This window comes from Cercospora beticola, chromosome 5 (assembly GCF_033473495.1).
Source record: "Cercospora beticola chromosome 5, complete sequence".
In the NCBI taxonomy this organism is placed as follows: domain Eukaryota; kingdom Fungi; phylum Ascomycota; class Dothideomycetes; order Mycosphaerellales; family Mycosphaerellaceae; genus Cercospora; species Cercospora beticola.
Genome location: NC_088939.1, coordinates 3006642 through 3025294, shown reverse-complemented (window position 1 = coordinate 3025294; position 18653 = coordinate 3006642). Strand labels below are relative to the sequence as shown.

The following is an 18653-nucleotide window of genomic DNA, read 5'->3' as shown; positions in this document are numbered from 1 at the left end:
CGATCGTTTCGAGAATAATAATAGAAGTTGTGCCCTCGGATGTCACGAAGCGGCCGATCAGACCGAGAGCTCGATGGCAGACTGAGTTTGTGTGCGTGAAGTCAAAGAGGAGCGGTTTCCGGGAGACCTTGTACAGTATGTGGCATGGGTAATCCGCGGGCTTCCACCACCCAAGACCTTGATCTGACAGGCAATACGTAGTAGTTCAATGTGCTCCGGAACCTCGAATCTCCAGATGACCAAGGGTCTCGTCCACGAGAACAGTGTGCGTTGACTGGTATGGATGCGGAGAGGCGGAAAGCGTTGGGGTCGACCAGGTATTTACATGTGCGATTCGCAAGTCATGACTTTAGGCATAAGTTGGGCAGTTTATGGTCGTGCACGCAAGATCGTCGAAGGGGATTCTGCGCTTCGTTTCATGATACTCTCGCACGGCAGGACACGGTAGAAGAATTGCAGCGAAGACGAAGCCAAGGAAAGGCTGTTTCGAGAGCCGGCTCGACCGTTGCTGGGAGTCTGCGCTTCTTCGCTTGTTGACGATATGGTGAACCTGGGGCCCAGCGTTCACAGTAGCGCGCGTGCGCGATCTGCGCGGGCACCGTAAGCTGATGAGCGGACGAAGCGCGAAGAGAGAGCAGTGCGTAGCAAACAGCGGATCGCGGGCACTGACGGGACGATCAGCGACCGGAGGGCCGAGTGTTTTGTGCTGGCAGCATTGCAGCTTGGGAAGCTCTGGAGCAGCAGATCTCGTCACTGCAGCTGTGATCATCAGGCTTTCGTCTTTGCTCGTCCCCGCCGCACGAACAGCACAGCTCCCACTTTTTTGATGTGCGCTGAGACATGCAGGAGGCACTGTGCACAGTCAGGGCGGATGACGCTGCCGGATGGTGCAGTAGTTAGTGCCGTAAAGGTCCAATAGCGCGAGTGGCCTAAGGACCACCATGACCGGGCAGCACCCTCCACCGGATCAGTGAGATTGCTGGGGACCGGTATTGTCACGCCCGTTCATCATCCCAGAAGTCATCCAGAGTCGAGAAGGCGGCGCTGCAGGAGCGGTGGCGCTGGCGATTTCCAGTGTAACATCCGTCGGACACCTCGTGGCGTGCAGGAGTCATCACATGCCGTGCGTTGTGCCTGCCGACTGCCACTGTTGCCGTGTTGGGCAGTCGCTACTGCTGCTGTTCTGCAGGCGCGAGGCACAGTAGGCGCTAGCAGGGCGGGCAGAGTGCTACGGTGCATACGAATGCGATCTCCGCCCGGCCTCATCTCCCATCTCTGCAAGTGAATCATGGCAAGCAAGTCGACAAGTCCAAGTCGCTGTCGCCGTTCGTGCCGCCTCGCCCCCATTCAGACCGGAGACCTTCCGTTCGAGTAAGGAGGCGGCCGCGGCAGTTCAGCATCTGCGATTCAGGCTGATGACCTGGCACCCGTCGCCGCGTGTCGTGTCGCTGATGTTTGTACTGTAGCCTTCTTGCTCAAAACTGCTCATTCCCACGTGCGGTGGCCTCCTCAACCACCCAACTCCCCACCATCCCTACCTCACGTGCTACTGCTCCTGCCTTGGGCCATGCGTCTCGCCGGATCCGTGGTAGCCCTGCTGCCCACCATCGGCATTGCCGCATTCGTGCCTGCTGATACTTCCGGGACAGACCAGCTCGCCTGCAAAGCACTCGACAACCTACGACTGCGCACTTTACGTCAACTTCCTGGCACATCTGCGAGTCTATCATTGTCCATCACTAATCGTCGACTGCCGCGCGCCAGATCAACAGAACCACAAGCCTACGGCGACTCTCAATGCACCTTCGAAAATGCAAGGGTCCGCCGGGAATGGGACACGCTCACTGCTGAAGAAAAGCGAGCTTACATCGACGCAGTGCTCTGCCTCATGAGCAAGCCCAGTATCAGTGGTGATCTGGTTCCCGGCGCACGGAGCCGATACGACGACTTTTTGGGCACGCACATCAACCAAACTCTGTCCATACATGGGACTGGCAACTTTCTATCATGGCATCGCTATTTCACCTGGACATATGAACAAGCCCTCCGCGAAGAATGCGGTTATGAAGGGACATTCCCATACATCAACTGGGGTCGCTATGCCGAAGACCTTTACAATGCCCCCATCTTCGACGGCTCAGACACGTCCATGTCTGGGAATGGTGACCCCGATTCCCGCAACAATGGCACTTGGATACCGAACGCTGCTCTTCCCCAGATTCAACTCCCTGGAGGCGAGGGAGGCGGTTGCGTGACATCTGGTCCGTTCGCCAACCTCACCGTCAATCTAGGTTCTCTGGCCCCAGCGCTCTCTTATATCCCAGCGAACCCTCTTCCAAATGGCCTGGGCTATAACCCACGCTGCCTGCGTCGAGATTTGGGCAGTTACGCAGCCGAAACATGGCTGCGCGACCCAAATACCACAGCGCTCATCGCAAACAACGATCAAATCGGCCCCTTCCAGAGTATCTTCCAAGGCAACTTCTCTGAAGGTTTCCTTGGCGCACACACAGCCGGTCACTTCGTTGTGGGCGGCGACCCAGGCGGAGACCTCTTCGCCTCCCCCGGCGACCCATACTTTTGGATCCAACACGCCCAAGTTGACCGCGTATGGTGGATCTGGCAAAACTACCCCGAAGACAGCTGGAAATTCAATGGAATCGAAGGCAATGAGAAGGACAGATTATATGTCATTGGCAACACGACCACAACGAACAACATGCCACCGAGCAGGGACGCTTCGTTAGATGACCGCGTCGACCTGGGTGTGAACGATGGGTTCGGGGTCGGCAAGGGTGCCGATGGACAAGGGTACAAGATCCGAGAACTGGTCGACACGATGAACGGAAGCCCGTTCTGCTATTACTACGAGTAGTTTGTCGAGTCTGAGCAACCAACGAGGAAACAAGAGCGCAAGACAGACGAGAAGTCTCGCAGCTGCAAGGCCACAGAGTGGAATATGCATTGCATGATTGGAGTTTTTGCATCTAGCGAGTAGCAATTGCATTTGCATTGATTAGACATAGCGATGGTTCGCACAGCACATATTTGTTGAGAACGACACAAGAACATTGCAAAATTAGATGCGATTCCAAAGTACTTCCTTCTGGCATCGTCGCGCTCGCATGTGAGCATATTGTGTAATGGTAAGCAGAGCAATGTCATAACTCAACCCACCCGATTTGGCATTATTTCAAAAAAAAGGACGAAACGGTTCAAACAGCAGTCGACGAAGATGAAGAAAAGTCAAGTTTGAATTTTGGGTATCAAATTCTTCATCATTCCCATATGGCGCATGATCTGAGCAGGATCATACCTGTCCACCTTAGATCGCCGGCATAAGCTCACTTTCTACATGTCATCCTCCTACATATCAAAGAGATCGCAGCTCGCAGCCGTTCTCAACATCAGACGTCTTCCCTTTCATCGCCAAAGGACATCTTTTGGGGTGCCTGCGCCACAACGCCTCGCTCTTCCTTTTTTTGATTGCCAAAAGTAGTAGTTGTTGTCGTTTAGCCCTCGAGTTCGTCGCTGTGTCGTCCTATACCGTAACAAGCCTTGCATTCCGTCGAAGTATGTCATCGGCCGTCTCAATTCCCTCGCACCAGCTCATCGGTATCCACCTCTCCACGATCCATCGGCCACGATTTCGAATCTTACGTTGCGATTCAGCGGCGGACCGTTCACTCTTCCAATACCTCCTCGCTCGAGCCAAGGCCGTAAGTTCTTGCACTGACTGACATCGAAGTTTTCCAAGTATCTGCAGCCTTCCACTACAGCCTCGACTCCTTGGCCTGTGACACGGACGCAGCCTCTGACACTTAGATAGCGTAGTTCCAGAAGATGTAGTCCAATGCAACGCAGACTATTGTCACTGACTGCTGAACCGCAAAACGCCATGTCGAGTCTTCGAAGAGCGGGAAGGCCCAGAGCGAGTACTTCCGTCGCTGTGTCGGAGAGGGCACAGCAAAAGGAAAGGTCCAATTCGCGAAGCGCCCTACAGCCACCAACAACGCCTACAATGGCTTGATCGCTAAGGTAAGTGCAGTCCGCCAAGATGAGTTTGCGAAGATTGCGGAAGTCGTATACGCTCCAAGAATGGAAGCCATTGTCCGATATGCTGGTGCATCGCGTCAAGTCGAGACTTTCAAGACGATCCGCCGCGTGCACCGCAATGTGTGCCATGCTGCGGTCTTGCACGTGCTTGCAGTAGGACAATGTCAGTCTTTTGAGCTTGGGTGCGCCTATGACCGTACCTGCAGCGGGCTGCGATTGGGAAAAGTCTGGTAGCTGTAGCGCTTGTGCATGTCTCCGCACGATGCCTCTCTTGCCATTTTGTGGCTGTGGAGGAGGGGGAGGTTGTTGAAGCCCAGGCTTCTGCTCAGGTACCACCCACCCCACAACTCTGGCAAGCAGTGTATCACCCACTTTTCGGCAATTGCTCAAGTCAATCTCCTCGAGACTCTTGGCTCTGTCGACAAGTGCTAGGACGGCGCCCGCAGTCACATCCCACACCGACTTCATCTTCCAGACCTGGACCACAGGAGCGCAAGAGTCTACGAGCGCCTTGAAGCCTTCATCTGTGACGTGAAAGCAGTTGGACAGATCCACCTCGCGCGCTCGTCCCCCGACAAGTGGCACAAGGATGTTACGCAACACCTCATCTGTCACATGTTTGTTGTACATTGATAGATTGAGCTCATTGAGCACCTCTGGGGACGTCTGAATGAGATGCGCCCAGTGCATGCTGACCTGCCTACACCTCATCACGCTCAGAAGATCAAGGTGCTCGAAGATATGTGTTAAGACCTTGTCTGGAAGTTTGCCCTTTCCTGAATGGGACGGTTTCCGAACCAAGCTTGGCCTTCTTGTCGCTGTCGGGCTAAGCCGCAAAGGTGAATTCGGGGAACCTGGTGTAGTTGATCCCGACGGAGACATCCTATGTGCCGCCATGGGTTTCAGCGGGGAAGGATTCGTGACTCGGACTGCCGGCGGGCTAGGAGTTCGATGCTCATTCAAACCGGCACTTTGACCATCCGCGGGCGGAATTGGCGGCGCGAGCGATGATCTGCGAGACTTTGCTCTCATGTTATCCAGATTTTCGTTGAAGAAGGGATCCGGATCGACGGGTTCCATGTTCGGAGTCAGCGCAGGTGAGGTGTGCTCGGAGCCCACAATGGGCAATGGTGCATCAAATTTGACGGAAGGCAACTCCTTTCGCCAGTCATCATCGTCGCCATCAGTAGCGGAATCCTTCACCAGCCCTGCTGTACTGACACCTCCGCCGGCTGAGCCACCTGCATCCGACATGACCACGTCGTCGTCCTTCTTCGTTGACGCCTTGAGTCGTCTTCGAGCTTCAGCTTCGACTTGTTGGCGAACCTCTGAGCTGCATCGTTGCCACAACTCATCCAATACTTCGCCGGTAATCAGCAAGCATTCCACATAGTTCACACTTCGCACTGTTGCTGTCCTCCTTGGAGCGAGGCTCAAACTTGTCACCTCACCAAAATACTGGCCAGCTCCTAATCGAGCCCGGACCTGCACTCCTCCATCAATGGTATGGCCATTGGGCTGCACATCAGTGGCATCGCCTTGCTGTACAGACTTGCCAGGCCCCTGAGGCGACGTGATGACTTCGACGTCCCCTCGGACGATGAAATAGACCTCCCTTCCGGTAGTCTCTTGTCTGACGATCTCGGTAAAGGGTGGATACGAGACTGGCTGGGCATTGACGCCTAAAAAGTGCAGTATGTCCGAAGGAAGTCCGTAGAACAAGGGTAGCTCTTTTAGCAGCTGGCGAACGGTGAGAGAAGAGGTGCCGAGGGCACTGGATGCAGCCACTTCTGCAATGCTCGGCGAGGGCGACTTCCGTTTCTTGTTGCTTGTGACTTCTCCATTCTCAAGGGACCCGGCTTCACCCATCTCTACGTCTCCTGCCATCCAGTCGCGAGAACGTTTCCGTGGCGCGGCTGGAGGCCTCATACTCCCTTCCTCGCCTGCATGTGTGGGTTGCACTCGCTCTTTCTTTTTACGCTCCAATATAGCCAGCCTCTCCAGAGCTTCATCTCTGATAGCCCTTTCTACTTCCGGGTAGGATGGGAGCTCTTTCTGCAAGTCTTCCTTGTTCAATCGCACGACCAAACTGCGTATATTGGCAACGATGCTTGCGGTGCGTGGCATGTCCATGAGAATACCAATTTCGCCAAAGAAAGATCCCGGCTTCAGTTCGGCATAGGTGCTCTCTCCATCTCTGCTGGTAACGCGGACGGAACCACGCACCAGCCAGTACATTGCCTTGGCATCTTCGCCCTCTCGAATGATTTCTTGTGCAGGCTGGTAGATGTTCGGACGCAGACTCCGCCCAATGGATAGTAGGAATGATTCGGGTGCACTCTGGAACAGCGGAAAAGCCTTGAGGCGGTCAAGCAGCTCGAGAGGAAGGCCGGTATCGATGGACACGCCGAGGGCAGAAGATTTGACGGGTCTGGAGGGGTTGAGGTCGGAATCGTAGCTCTGGATCAAGCTCAATGCGTCTGGGGGAGGCGTTGCGGCCGCGCGCAAGGCAGGACCAGTCCTCATGGAATGGCGACGCATGATGGAGCGATGTTCCTTGCAGCTTCTCTCACGAGCGTACGTCCATCAGATGTGCCGTCGTGCGCTGCCTCGTCGAGCCACGTGCCCGGCGTGGCAGACGGGCAGTTTCGGGGTTGTACGTCGTCGTCGTGGCGTCAGGCGTATCGCGTGTGGTCGATCAAACGCGCGCGTGCTGAGCGCGGAATGCAGATCTCGCTTCAGCACGCCATTGAACGGCGACTGGCGGTGCGGACAGTGGGCGGTGCGCGGTGCGCGGTGAGAAAAGGTGGGCGGAGGGGCACGCAGTAGAGCAAACGCAGGGTGTAGCAGCGTTCGTTTCTTCATTCGCGCTTGCGCTCTGACGGCAGACTCGCAGCACAGCACACAGCACACCACAGCACGCACTCACGATGATGGCGGGGCCATACTGTAGCTCGGGGACCGCTCGTGTTCTCCCGCCCTTCTAGCGCGCCTTCTCCCGCCGTCCCAACTGCCCAAACTTCAGCCCGTGCAATCCTTCCCACTGCCACATCCTGACGAATCTCGACGCCGACCGTCATCCTCCCACCGCCAGGACCACCACCGCTCCAACACGCACTGCCATTCACGCCATTCGACCTCCACCAGCACGCAGGATCTGTCGACAGGCATTGGAACCAACACCGAAATGCGGCTGTATGCCGGCATCTTATCTCAGCCAATCTCTCTATCCAAACTCTATACTACCCGGCATGCGCAATGACTCAAGATGTGCCGACCCCGGCTGTGGCTGCCACCACTCCATTGCCCTGCCCCTGATCAGCTGCTGCTCTTTGCGCCCGAACACGAGGAGACACTAGTTAGGCGGGATTATAGTCCATCTCTATGCGCAGGATCTTGAAAACTGCGTCATTCACGGGCGGTCCAGCTGTGAAGTAAGGGTCGCCGTTCCTGCAGCCACAATCATCAGCATCAGCTTCAACGCCCTCACCATACGAGAAATGAAATCTACTCACACCCAGGAATTCCACAGCCAACTGCCACCGACCGTCGGCACATAGTCCGTAAGCGTTTGCTGTTTCACGCCATCCAAATAGAACTCCACGGCATCTTCTGTCCAATCCAAGCGATACTCGTGCACTGCCGATGTAGCATCTGCCGGCGCTCTTCCAGAGACGGTCAATGCATCAGTGTTACCACTCGGTCCTTGATTCGTATACAGGAGAACCCTCGACCCATTGGAGCTGAACTGCTGGTTTGCGAATGATTCTGAGTCACTAATCCATTCGATGTCGGTCTCTTGGTTGTAGTCTTTGTACATGAACATTCCTGTTTCGATGATTCAGCAAGAGTAACAAGCCCATCCTCAACGCATACACGCAACGCATCATGCGGGTCGTCGATGAACGAAGTCACCTACCATTACACACACCCGGCTCCTCACTCAAGATCGCGTACGTCTTCACGGAAGCATATTTGACTTCAAACGTTGTCCCCACTTCTGCACAACTAATCGGTCCTCTCCCTCCATCTGTCGGTTTCTGTCCTCCTGGAACGCGAAGTTCGAGAAAGCCGTCTCGAACGATAACATTCTTTTCCTCGAATATGCGATCGTACTTTGCGTTCGGATTGGACTCTTCGTACACTGGCCATGTCGAAGGCGTCAACTCGGGCGGGAGGGCGCTGCCTGTGAATGTGAAGGTCTTGGATTGTGAGAAAGTTTGCGCCATAGCGATGGTTACAAGTGACGAGCCAGCGATCAGGCCGACGAGGGGATGTGGGGTAGGCATATTTGTCTAGACCCTTTGAGTGGCTATAGAATATGCTTCGAAAGACCACACGAACGAAGGGGACGATCTACAGAGACATAAATACTGCCACACTGCCATACATCTCTCGCTTGCGACTAGTACGTGATCCTTTCTTGAACAGCGAAGGAAGAAACATATAATCCTGCAGGATCATTGTCTCCATAGTCCAACTTCTGCCAAGAAGCCACTGTCCTTCTAAGATGGGAAAATCGACCCACTTAAATGCATCGAAGCAAATGGGCGAGGGGAGACTAAAACTCTGGGCGGGTTGAAAATAGGTGCAAGCAGTGTGAAGCGATACGAATTGGGTGCAGTAGCGCCGAGTGGTGAACGTCTTCTCCATCGAGATGTAAGAATCTCGTCTTCCAAGTCTTCATGCAGTCACTTCACATCTCGTCAAGCGATGATCTCGAGCTGGTGTGTTGAGTATAGAGACGGGCGTCGTGATATGCGTGTGTGGAAGCAGGAGAGTTCGGGATGACTCAGCCTCCTTCGACTTCGCCTCTCAACTGCACCTTCTTCGAGACACCGCAACCGCATTGACTTGTACTCAAGAAAGTGCGATGGTTTTACACTTTCCATAGGCACCCACGAAGGCTGAGAGTAGCAGCAGCCTTGACAGTGAGTCAGATTTCTCCCTTCTCAGATACTCAGCACAAAGGTTCAACACATCGGCCACTGTGCCATCATTTGCAAGCATCAGCACACTTCTCGGAACTACACAGAATACGTCCGAAACCATGGCGGTGCTTCAAGATAACGATCAGTATTGGGTCGGACTCGAATTGCACGTTCGCGCTTTTGCGAAGAGGCTTGACTGCACTTATCTCTCATACCCTCTAGGCTCGACGAAACCAATGCAGCAGCCGAAACCGAGTCTACCAACCGACAAATATCTCTACATGTCATTACCACACGCGATAGGCATCGTTCCGCCAGTGGAGACTTACAGTCTAATCGCGGTGGCAACCATGAGCGCGAAAACGTTTTTCGAATATGCCGTGGAGAAGCTGGGCATAGATCTCGCAACACCTCCTACAGGTCGGTCAACGTGGATGGGACTGGCTTCCATCGCCATCTCTATCTGAGGTGATCTAGAACTAATAGTGAGTAGATGACGATGAGCACCTGCTCATCGAGCTCGAGAACCCTCTGCCACAGAAGAAAGACGAGGAATGTCGCATTATTTGCGAGCTTCACTACTGCAGAATCACTCACGAATATAGCCAATACCTTTCTGCGCCTGAAAATATCCCCCTGGCCGACTGGCCTTTCAACACAGATTTGCTGGCGCAGCTGCACGATACCAGATACATGATCAAGAAGGTTCGTGGACTGGATGTTACCGCAGATCCAACGCGACCCCATGCGCCGAGCTCTGCAGAATATCGTGCTTGCGTTCACCAACTCATGATGTGGGCTTTCTACCGGGGTATACTCTGCCCGCGCCTCCAATTGCTAACAAGCGAGATGGTCCTGTTCTGTGTTGATCGTGGTAAGTCCTTTCTCGAGACATAGCTTGTCATGTGCACGCGACCCGGCGGTAATTAGCTGACCGTAAACAGGCCATGCAGAGCTGGACATCCGGAAGTACATGGTCAAGCCAACGTTCGCGAAGCTGCTTGAAAGATGCATGTACCCACTCGTCCTCGGTGTGAACACAAAGTCGGCCCAGCTGTTCGTGCCAACCCCTTCAGGACGCATTCTAGGGTGTTCCTCCACTAGTAAGGACAGCTCCCCTGTAGCAACCCATAGCATCAAGCGAGCTATCACAGAAGATATGACATCTGTGGACACGGTCGCCCGGGGTACCCGAGAAGGTTTTGGGTTGTTTCGAAGGGCTTACAGCATGTACCTCAAGATCATCCTACGCTACTGGAATTATACAACCGGCGAGAGGCTTGAAATGCAGTTCTATCAGTAAGTCTGTGGTCATGGCAAAAGGCGTACCCTCCGCTGACTTGAAGCAGAGTTTTGTTACTGATACAGGACGAATTGATGGACATCTTCCAGGCCCCCATCATTTCTCATATCTGGCCATTCAACATGGTCTTGCCACAGGATGTACCCGAGGACGAGGGCTGGGTCTCTTTCATTGGAATCGACGGAGATGTCCTCAACAGCCGCAGAGGTTTCCGCGGTTCTCTGAGCACCATTCTGAACGATAAAGCGATACAACGACTGAATGACGCTTGTATGAATCACCCAGTATTGAAAAGTGCAGAGGCCAGTCTAGAGATCAAACTCTACTCACAGGAAGGACTATTCGGCCGATCCGAGCTTGATGTCCAACCCGGTCGCAAGGAGGGTATGGACTTCAAGGCGATATTGGGCGAGGAACGCATGGCAACCATCAACTTGGACTTAAGCGACACCATGGAGGAGTTTCTGATGGAAGCGGATGAGGACAAGCGAGCTAACCCGGCGAGACCGTCAACGCCGGTAGGAATGACGCCAACAATCGCTGGCCCAGCTGAAGTAGCGGCTAGAACAGAACCTATCCCGCAGGACAGACGTCCCGATAGCTTCAGGACACTTGCCAGAGAGCAACTGAAGGCGGAAGCTGCAATGCGGCGATTGATGAGAGGCGGGGATGATCCAACAGCCACAAGCGACGACGAAGCACCTTCTATCAAAGGACCGAGTCAAGGTCCTCCACCGAGTGACGCTCCGTCGGACCGTTTCCGCTCTGCTAGCCAGGCGATGCAGCGCCTTAAATGGGATCGCAAACATCAAGCCATTGAGTATGAAATCGGATACGTGGATCGCTTTGATGGAATGATGTGGAAGCGGCTAGATCAATGGCAGACGCATACGGAGGAAGAGGACTTCATCCCGGAGCATCGCATCTGGATCATTCGACGAGTAAGAGGTCATGCCATGGTCTGGGACAGGGAGAAGAGGATCGATCGCACTGGAGAGGATCTCTGAGGCAAGTGATGAAGTGAATGGATGTGAAGGAGGCATCCACCATCACGCATGCACAAATGAAGTCCCGATGAATTAATGATCACATGTCAGCAGGTCGCGGGTTTGTAGACTTTCGGACGAAGATATGGCATTGTAACTAATCAAGCCATAGCGATGAATCGGTCAAGCAACTCAGGTGGACTTCGATCACAACTGTCTCCTCATGTCGTCCATCTCATGTCGCTTCCGAATCGCTTCCGAAAAAGCCAAGTCCTTTCACAGGCATGTCTGTGCACTCACAAACGCGGATCGCGTCCGCGCAACCTCGGCCATGACGCTTCCGCAAACTCACTTGACCTTTGACCCGTGGCTAACCATTCCAGTATAGCTTGTCAACCTTCTGCAGCCTCCTCTGCTCTGTTCTGCGTCGATCCTGCGAAATAGCCTAGGTAGTAGCAGCAAGCCTCGCCAGCACTTTCTCCCTTTCCCTCTTCGTTCACAATGTCTTCACCTCTCCTCCGCCGTTCCCTCCAGACTCTGTCCAGCAGATCCGCCACAATGTCCTCGACTCCAGCACAACGACTACAGGCCGTCCAACGGCAATTCAGCGTTTCCACGCGACGACCGAAAGAAATCCAAGACGCCTATATTCTTTCCGCGGTCCGAACGCCAACTGCACTCTTCAATGGCTCTTTCTCGTCCGTCTCTGCACCTGAACTAGGCGCGACAGCAATCAAGGAAGCCTTGAAACGATCCGATGTCCCCGCCGAAAAGATCACGTCCGTATACATGGGCAACGTTATGCAGGCTGCTGTCGGCCAAGCACCCGCTCGTCAAGCCACCATATTCGCTGGCTTGTCACCTTCGGTAGAAGCAACAACGATCAACAAAGTGTGCGCTTCGGGACTGAAAGCTGTGTCGATCGCAGCGCAGCAAATTGAGCTGGGGCAAGAGGAGGCTGTTGTCGCAGGTGGAATGGAGAACATGTCAAGAGTACCATACTATACTGCTCGAGGACCACAATTACCGGCTTTTGGAAATGTCACGGCTGAGGATGGCTTGATTAAGGACGGATTGTGGGATGTTTACAATCAGATTCACATGGGCAACTGCGCGGAAAACACGGCGAAGAAATATGAAATTAGCCGGGAACAGCAGGACGAGTATGCGATCGAGAGCTTTAAGCGGGCAGGTGAGGCGTGGAAGGCGGGGCTCTTCAAGGATGAGGTCGTGCCGGTGACAGTGAAGGGCAAGAAGGGCGATACTGTGATCTCAGAAGATGAGGGATACGGGAGGTTAAAGCTGGACAAGGTTGCTACTCTGAAGCCAGCATTTGATCGCAGTGGTAAGGGAACTGTTACTGCGGCAAACAGCTCAAGTATGAACGATGGAGCTTCAGCGTTGATCGTGGCAAACAAGGAGCTGGCGAAGCAATACGGCAAGGGGAAGAGAGTGCTTGCGAAGATTGTGGCATACGCAGACGCCGCTGTGGACCCCATCGATTTCCCAATTGCCCCTGCGAAGGTCGTTCCGATTGTGCTCGAGCGCGCCGGTATCACGAAAGAGCAGGTCAAGGTGTGGGAGTTCAACGAGGCTTTCGCGGCGGTGATTAAGGCGAATGCTAAGGTGAGTCTTGGTTGGAGACCTTTCTCGTTCGGCGTACTGACTGAGATATAGATTCTTGGACTCGGTTCCGATAATGTCAATCCTCGCGGTGGTGCCATCTCGCTCGGCCACGCACTCGGCAGCTCCGGATCAAGAATCATGGTCACCTTGCTGCACCAGCTGAAGAAGGGCGAGTACGGTTGCGCAGCCATTTGCAACGGTGGAGGAGCGGCTAGCGCCATGGTCGTCCAGATAGTCGATGCAGATGAGCTGTAGTTGACTTTCGCAGATAGTGTCAGCCATGTATAACGAAGCTATGCCTTGAATGCCATCGTTGAGACCCAGTTTGAATCATGGCAGGATGCTGCCGCCTGCTCATATCATCTGTGTACCTGCAGGTCACTGGTGGTTACCAGGGTCTATGCATTAGTTTAAGGTTGGAGATGTGCAAGGTTGCCTCCCGATGGCTCAACGATGACTGCACTGTTTCAGCAGACTGTAGCCAACAAAAGTATTGGATTGCCTGCTCACGAAATCTGTCGTCAGGCGTCGAAGACAGTGAATGCGACCGTGCTGGAGCCAAGTTGAGCCTTCGAGTGCTGCGCACGTGCGATAGCGCGCGGGAAAGCCCCGTCGGGCGTCTCCTTGTTGATCCTGTGGTGAAACATACCAGCACGCTGCTCACGCTCTCCTGCGGGCCAGTCGACCACGCCTATTCCGCACACCAACCTCACCTCTGGAGGGTCGCACGAGCCGGTCTCTGGGTCTCGCGCATTCAGTATCGATACGGACAACTCCTCTGGCGCCGTGGAGGGTTCAGCGGGGGACGAACGAGGCACGAATTGAACGTGTGGGGGCAGGGAGACGAGGCACGAGGCGGTCTGTTCGAGACGCGCAGATTGGTGCCTGACAGCACTACGGACACGATCGACGGCGACAACGCGCTCGAGGCGCGTCCGGAACACCCACCATGTCTTCCACGTCCAACACGATCAAGGTGGTCGCCCGCTTTCGGCCCGCCAACAAAGTCGAGCAGAGCAATCAGGCTGTGTCCATTGTCGAATTCCCTAGCGAGGACTCAGTGACAATCGACTCCCAGGAAGCCAGCGGCAAGCCGACCTACACCTTCGATCGCGTTTTCCCTGTCGGCACTGCCCAGCATGAGATCTTCGACTACTCGATCAAGAGCACGGTGGACGATGTACTGGCTGGCTACAATGGCACAGTATTCGCGTACGGTCAGACGGGATCCGGAAAGACGTATACCATGATGGGCGCTGGGGACTTGCATGATCCAGACACCAAGGGTATTATTCCGCGCATCGTGGAGCAGATCTTCACCAAGATCATGGAGAGTGACAGCACAATTGAGTTCACGGTCAAGACCAGTTACATGGAAATCTACATGGAGAAGATTCGCGATCTGCTGGTGCCGCAGAACGATAACTTGCCTGTGCACGAAGACAAGCAAAAGGGCATATACGTCAAGGGCTTGCACGAGTTCTACGTCGGGTCCGTGGACGAAGTGTACACTGTTCTGGAGAGAGGTGGACAGGCTCGTGCGGTCGCATCAACGAACATGAACCAGGAGTCTTCGCGATCACACTCGATTTTCGTGATCGAGGTTACGCAGAAGAACGTCGAAACAGGATCCGCACGGTCTGGTCGCCTGTACCTGGTAGATCTGGCAGGTTCGGAAAAGGTGGGAAAGACAGGTGCAAGTGGTCAGACACTGGAAGAGGCAAAGAAGATCAACAAATCGCTCTCTGCACTTGGAATGGTCATTAACGCGCTCGCTGAAGGAAAGAGCCAGCACATCCCTTACCGTGACAGTAAGCTTACGAGAATTCTGCAAGAGTCGCTCGGTGGTAACTCTCGAACGACACTCATCATCAATGCCTCGCCCATGTCCTACAACGACGCGGAAACCATTGGAACAATGCGATTTGGTGAGCGTGCCAAAACGATCAAACAGAAGGCCAAGATCAACGAAGAACTTTCTCCGGCTCAGCTCAAGGCCATGCTCAAGAAGACGCAATCCCAGGTCACCACTTTCACTGCATATATTCAATCATTGGAGGGCGAGGTTGTTCAATGGAGGAAAGGAGAACCTGTGCCAAAGGAGAAATGGATCCAGCCACTTGGTGCTGGTTTCGTCGCTGAAGCGCCTCCGCGCTCGCAAACTCCTACTAGCAGGGTGAAGAGCCAGGATGGTTTTGGTACTCCCAGACCTGAGAGTCGAGCCGAGCTCGAACGAGCAGGGACACCTAGCTTGGTGCTCGAGAAGGACGAGCGTGAAGAGTTTTTGAAGCGCGAGAACGATCTGCAAGACCAGCTTGCCGAGAAGGAGCGTGAATTAGAGGCTGCTCAGCAAGCTGCGCGATCTGCGCAAGAACAGCTCAAGGAAATCCGAGCATCCCAATCAGAGCTTCAGCGTAGCAACGAGAAACTCTCGGCGGAAGTGGAAACTCAGAAGAGAGATATCGAAAGGATCGATTTCGAGACCAAGGAGGCTAGCATAACCATGGACTCGTTACGGGATGCCAATGCAGAGCTCACGGCAGAACTGGACAGCCTCAAGTCTGAGCTTCTCGATGCACGAATGTCTGCTAAGGAGTCTTCTGCTCTGCTGGATGAGAAGGAGAGACTCAAGAAGGAGCGCATGGCGCAAATGATGGCCACTTTTGACCTTGGGGAGGGTCTTATGTCGCAGAATGAGATGGCTGTTGCGGAGATGGTTCAGCAAGTGCAAAGCCTGCTCGAGATTGCTGACAGCGGAGAAAGTGTCGCCGCAGATCAATTTCACAGCCTCAAGGACAAGCTACTCGAGCTACAAGGCCAAATCCGACAGGCAGATATCAGCGCCAATGGTCACGCGGACAGCGCGCAGATGGCCGTCCTCGAACAGAAGCTTTCCCAGCTTCATCGCGAGCACCAGGACTTGCTCGAGCGCAACTTGTCCGAGGCTGATGTCGAGGAGCTCAAGGAGAAATACTCCAAGAGATTGGCCGAGCAGAATGGTGGCGCTCAATCCGCAGAAGCACATGAGATGCTGTCTCGCCAACAAGAAGAGAACACCCGCCTTCGCAACGAAGTGGAAGCTCTGCGCAAGCAGGCTCTGAATGGTGCCAACGGCACCACTCTAGGCAAGCAGCTTGCAGACTTCGATGCCATCAAGAAGTCCCTTATGCGAGATCTGCAGAACCGCTGCGAGCGTGTTGTTGAGTTGGAGATAAGCTTGGACAGCACACGCGAGCAGTACAACTCGATTCTGCGAAGCAGCAACTCCAAGGCACAGCAAAAGAAGCTGGCGTTCCTCGAGCGCAACTTGGAACAATTGACGATCGTGCAGCGACAACTTGTAGAGCAGAACACACAGCTCAAGAAGGAAGTCGCCATTGCTGAGCGTAAATTGGTCGCTCGTGGTGAGCGTATTCGTGGTCTGGAGGGTCTCGTCCAGGAGAGCCAGGAGAAGCTCATGCTTGCTAACCACAAGTACGTTAATTCCTCGGACAGTGAGGTCGATTATTTGCTGACATTTTCTAGGTTTGAATCGCAACTCATGGCTGTCAAAGAACGCCTCGAAGCTGCCAAATCCGGCTCAACTCGTGGCCTGCCCAACTCACCTGCCCCCTCAAATTTCGCGAACAACCCATTCGGCCGGATAGCCAAGCCTCTGAGGGGCGGTGGCGGCGGCGGAGACGGACCAAGCCTCGCGCCCACATATGCCGGTCTTCAGCAAGCGAACTCAGAGGGCAGCGGCGGCAAGCGCAGCAGCTGGTTCTTCAGTCAACGATCGTGAGACAAACAGCCCGTAATGCAGGTTCAGTGAGTGGGCAGCGGAAATGGATGGCTATGATGTGTGTAGAAAAGACGGAGGATGCCAACAACGAATTGACACGATATCGAGGAAGAATGCATACACTACGGAAATATGTTTTATCGCTTGCCGCTGCTCTGCTTTGAAGTGCAGCACACGATACCCTGGGTGCTTTTTGATGGAGACGTACGGAGCTCCTTTGGAGAAGGTGTTAGAAGGTATGAAGGTAGACGGCGTCTGTATGTCCAATGGCTTTGAATACCGTCAACTTATGTCTATCTGCCTCTCGCGAATTTATGGTCTCGTGATCGCGCGCTGAAGTTCGCGTTGGAAGAGGAAGGTCGTGCCGATCATCACGGACTTCCGTCTTGCAGCTCTCTCTAGCATCGACACCAATGTCGGTGCCATATATCTGCGCGCGCTGTCGCCGCGACTTGTTGAGGAAAAGTGTTCGCCAAACTACGGCTCGCAGAGCATATACCCGGCCGTCCTTCGCTCCCAAGCCAACGCTCGACATCAAGCACATCCGCAACAACCCCGGACTTTACGAGCAGAATTGCATTGATCGCAACTATGCGCCTTTCGCCAAGAATGGCTGGCGGACATTGGAATTGCACGAGAAGTTGAGGAAACAGCAAGATGAAATTGTGACTTCGCGACAAAGGAATAATGCCATTGGGAAAGAACTTGGACGACATGCTGCGCAAGGCGGAGATGAAGCTGGAAGGAAAGCCCTGCTTGAAGAGGCGAAGGCATTGAAAGCGAAGCTGGCAAGCCATGAGGTGGATGAGAAGGCCATGCAAGAAGAGATGGAGAGATTGGCGTTGGAACTGCCAAATTTGAGCTCTTTGGATACGCCCGTGGGAGAGGAACCGCGACTCCGTGGTGTCATTGGGGAGAAGAAATCAGGGAATCCTAGAGGTAAAAGCCACGTGGACATTGGCAAAGAGCTTGATATTCTGGATTTCGAGGCCAGTGCGACGACGAGCGGATGGGGATGGTATTTCCTCAAGAACGAAGCCGCATTGCTGGAGCAGGCTCTGATTCAGTATGCCTTGTCAGTCGCTATGAAACGGGGCTGGAGAGTTATGACGCCTCCAAGTCTGGTATATTCGCATATTGCCAGTGCTTGTGGATTCATGCCGAGGGACCAGAATGGCGAGACGCAAATTTATAACATCGAGCAGCATGGGCATGGACAAAGCAAGAGTGAGGACAAGCCAAGTCTGGTATTGGCCGGTACGGCAGAAATCCCTTTCGCTGGATCTCAGGCAAACAGGACAATACGTGCGGAAGACCTCCCGCTAAAAGTCATTGGTCCTTCACGTTGCTATCGTGCTGAAGCCGGCGCGAGAGGCGTTGATACGAAAGGTTTGTATCGCGTACACGAATTCACGAAGGTCGAGATGTTTGCCTGGACTTTACCACCCAAGGATCACGAGGCAGACCGCTTTGGGGACGTGGAGATATCAGAGGCAGAAGAGGTCTTTGAGGAAATGTTAGAGAGTCAGACGGAGATCTTGACTTCTCTCGGCCTGCACGCAAAGGTTCTCGAGATGCCTACTGCGGATCTGGGGGCAAGCGCCACGAGGAAGATTGATATTGAAGCGTTCTTTCCTTCGCGAGGAGGAATAAACGAAGGCTATGGAGAGGTCACGTCTGCTTCAATATGCACGGATTATCAGTCAAGACGACTCGGAACTAGGGCGAAGCTCGATGGCAAGCTTTCGTGGCCACATACCGTCAATGGGACTGCGATGGCAATTCCGAGAGTACTGGCTTGCATACTTGAGAACCATTGGGAGGAAGAAAAGAGAGCCGTCATCATACCAGAGGTCTTGAGGAGATACATGCCCGAGGGACTGGAAGCCATTGGAGCGAAGAAGACCGATTGAGAGACCGTCGGAACGCCGCTCTCCACTGCAACTAGGTGTCATGCGTGTGGCGCACAT

General features: G+C 54.0%; 7 protein-coding genes across 7 annotated transcripts; 5 read left to right on the top strand and 2 right to left on the bottom strand.

Annotated features, from left to right (window-relative positions):
* Positions 1 to 1567: 1567 nt before the first annotated feature.
* On the top strand, positions 1568 to 2875 carry RHO25_008464 (uncharacterized protein; the record flags this gene model as incomplete). The annotated part of the gene is made up of 1 exon (XM_023600597.2): positions 1568 to 2875. The coding sequence occupies one exon, from the start codon at positions 1568 to 1570 to the stop codon at positions 2873 to 2875; it is 1308 nt and encodes a 435-aa protein (XP_023448752.1).
* Positions 2876 to 3609: 734 nt separating this feature from the next.
* RHO25_008463 (uncharacterized protein) lies at positions 3610 to 6597 on the bottom strand (the record flags this gene model as incomplete). Its single annotated transcript, XM_023600596.2, has 1 exon — positions 3610 to 6597. One exon carries the CDS (start codon positions 6595 to 6597, stop codon positions 3610 to 3612), a length of 2988 nt encoding a protein of 995 aa, XP_023448753.1.
* An 818-nt stretch (positions 6598 to 7415) lies between these two features.
* Positions 7416 to 8345, bottom strand: RHO25_008462 (uncharacterized protein; the record flags this gene model as incomplete). Its single annotated transcript, XM_023600595.2, has 3 exons — positions 7416 to 7506; positions 7572 to 7884; positions 7976 to 8345. 3 exons carry the CDS (start codon positions 8343 to 8345, stop codon positions 7416 to 7418), a joined length of 774 nt encoding a protein of 257 aa, XP_023448754.1.
* Positions 8346 to 9106: 761 nt separating this feature from the next.
* Positions 9107 to 11297, top strand: RHO25_008461 (uncharacterized protein; the record flags this gene model as incomplete). Its single annotated transcript, XM_023600594.1, has 4 exons — positions 9107 to 9407; positions 9481 to 9861; positions 9932 to 10286; positions 10337 to 11297. 4 exons carry the CDS (start codon positions 9107 to 9109, stop codon positions 11295 to 11297), a joined length of 1998 nt encoding a protein of 665 aa, XP_023449379.1.
* Positions 11298 to 11777: 480 nt separating this feature from the next.
* Positions 11778 to 13157, top strand: ERG10A (Acetyl-CoA acetyltransferase erg10A, mitochondrial; the record flags this gene model as incomplete). The annotated part of the gene is made up of 2 exons (XM_023600593.2): positions 11778 to 12902; positions 12954 to 13157. The coding sequence occupies 2 exons, from the start codon at positions 11778 to 11780 to the stop codon at positions 13155 to 13157; spliced, it is 1329 nt and encodes a 442-aa protein (XP_023449378.1).
* Positions 13158 to 13851: 694 nt separating this feature from the next.
* On the top strand, positions 13852 to 16683 carry KLP1 (Kinesin heavy chain; the record flags this gene model as incomplete). The annotated part of the gene is made up of 2 exons (XM_023600592.2): positions 13852 to 16376; positions 16428 to 16683. The coding sequence occupies 2 exons, from the start codon at positions 13852 to 13854 to the stop codon at positions 16681 to 16683; spliced, it is 2781 nt and encodes a 926-aa protein (XP_023449382.1).
* A 413-nt stretch (positions 16684 to 17096) lies between these two features.
* On the top strand, positions 17097 to 18596 carry RHO25_008458 (uncharacterized protein; the record flags this gene model as incomplete). Its single annotated transcript, XM_023600591.2, has 1 exon — positions 17097 to 18596. The coding sequence occupies one exon, from the start codon at positions 17097 to 17099 to the stop codon at positions 18594 to 18596; it is 1500 nt and encodes a 499-aa protein (XP_023449381.1).
* Between the last annotated feature and the right edge of the window lie 57 nt (positions 18597 to 18653).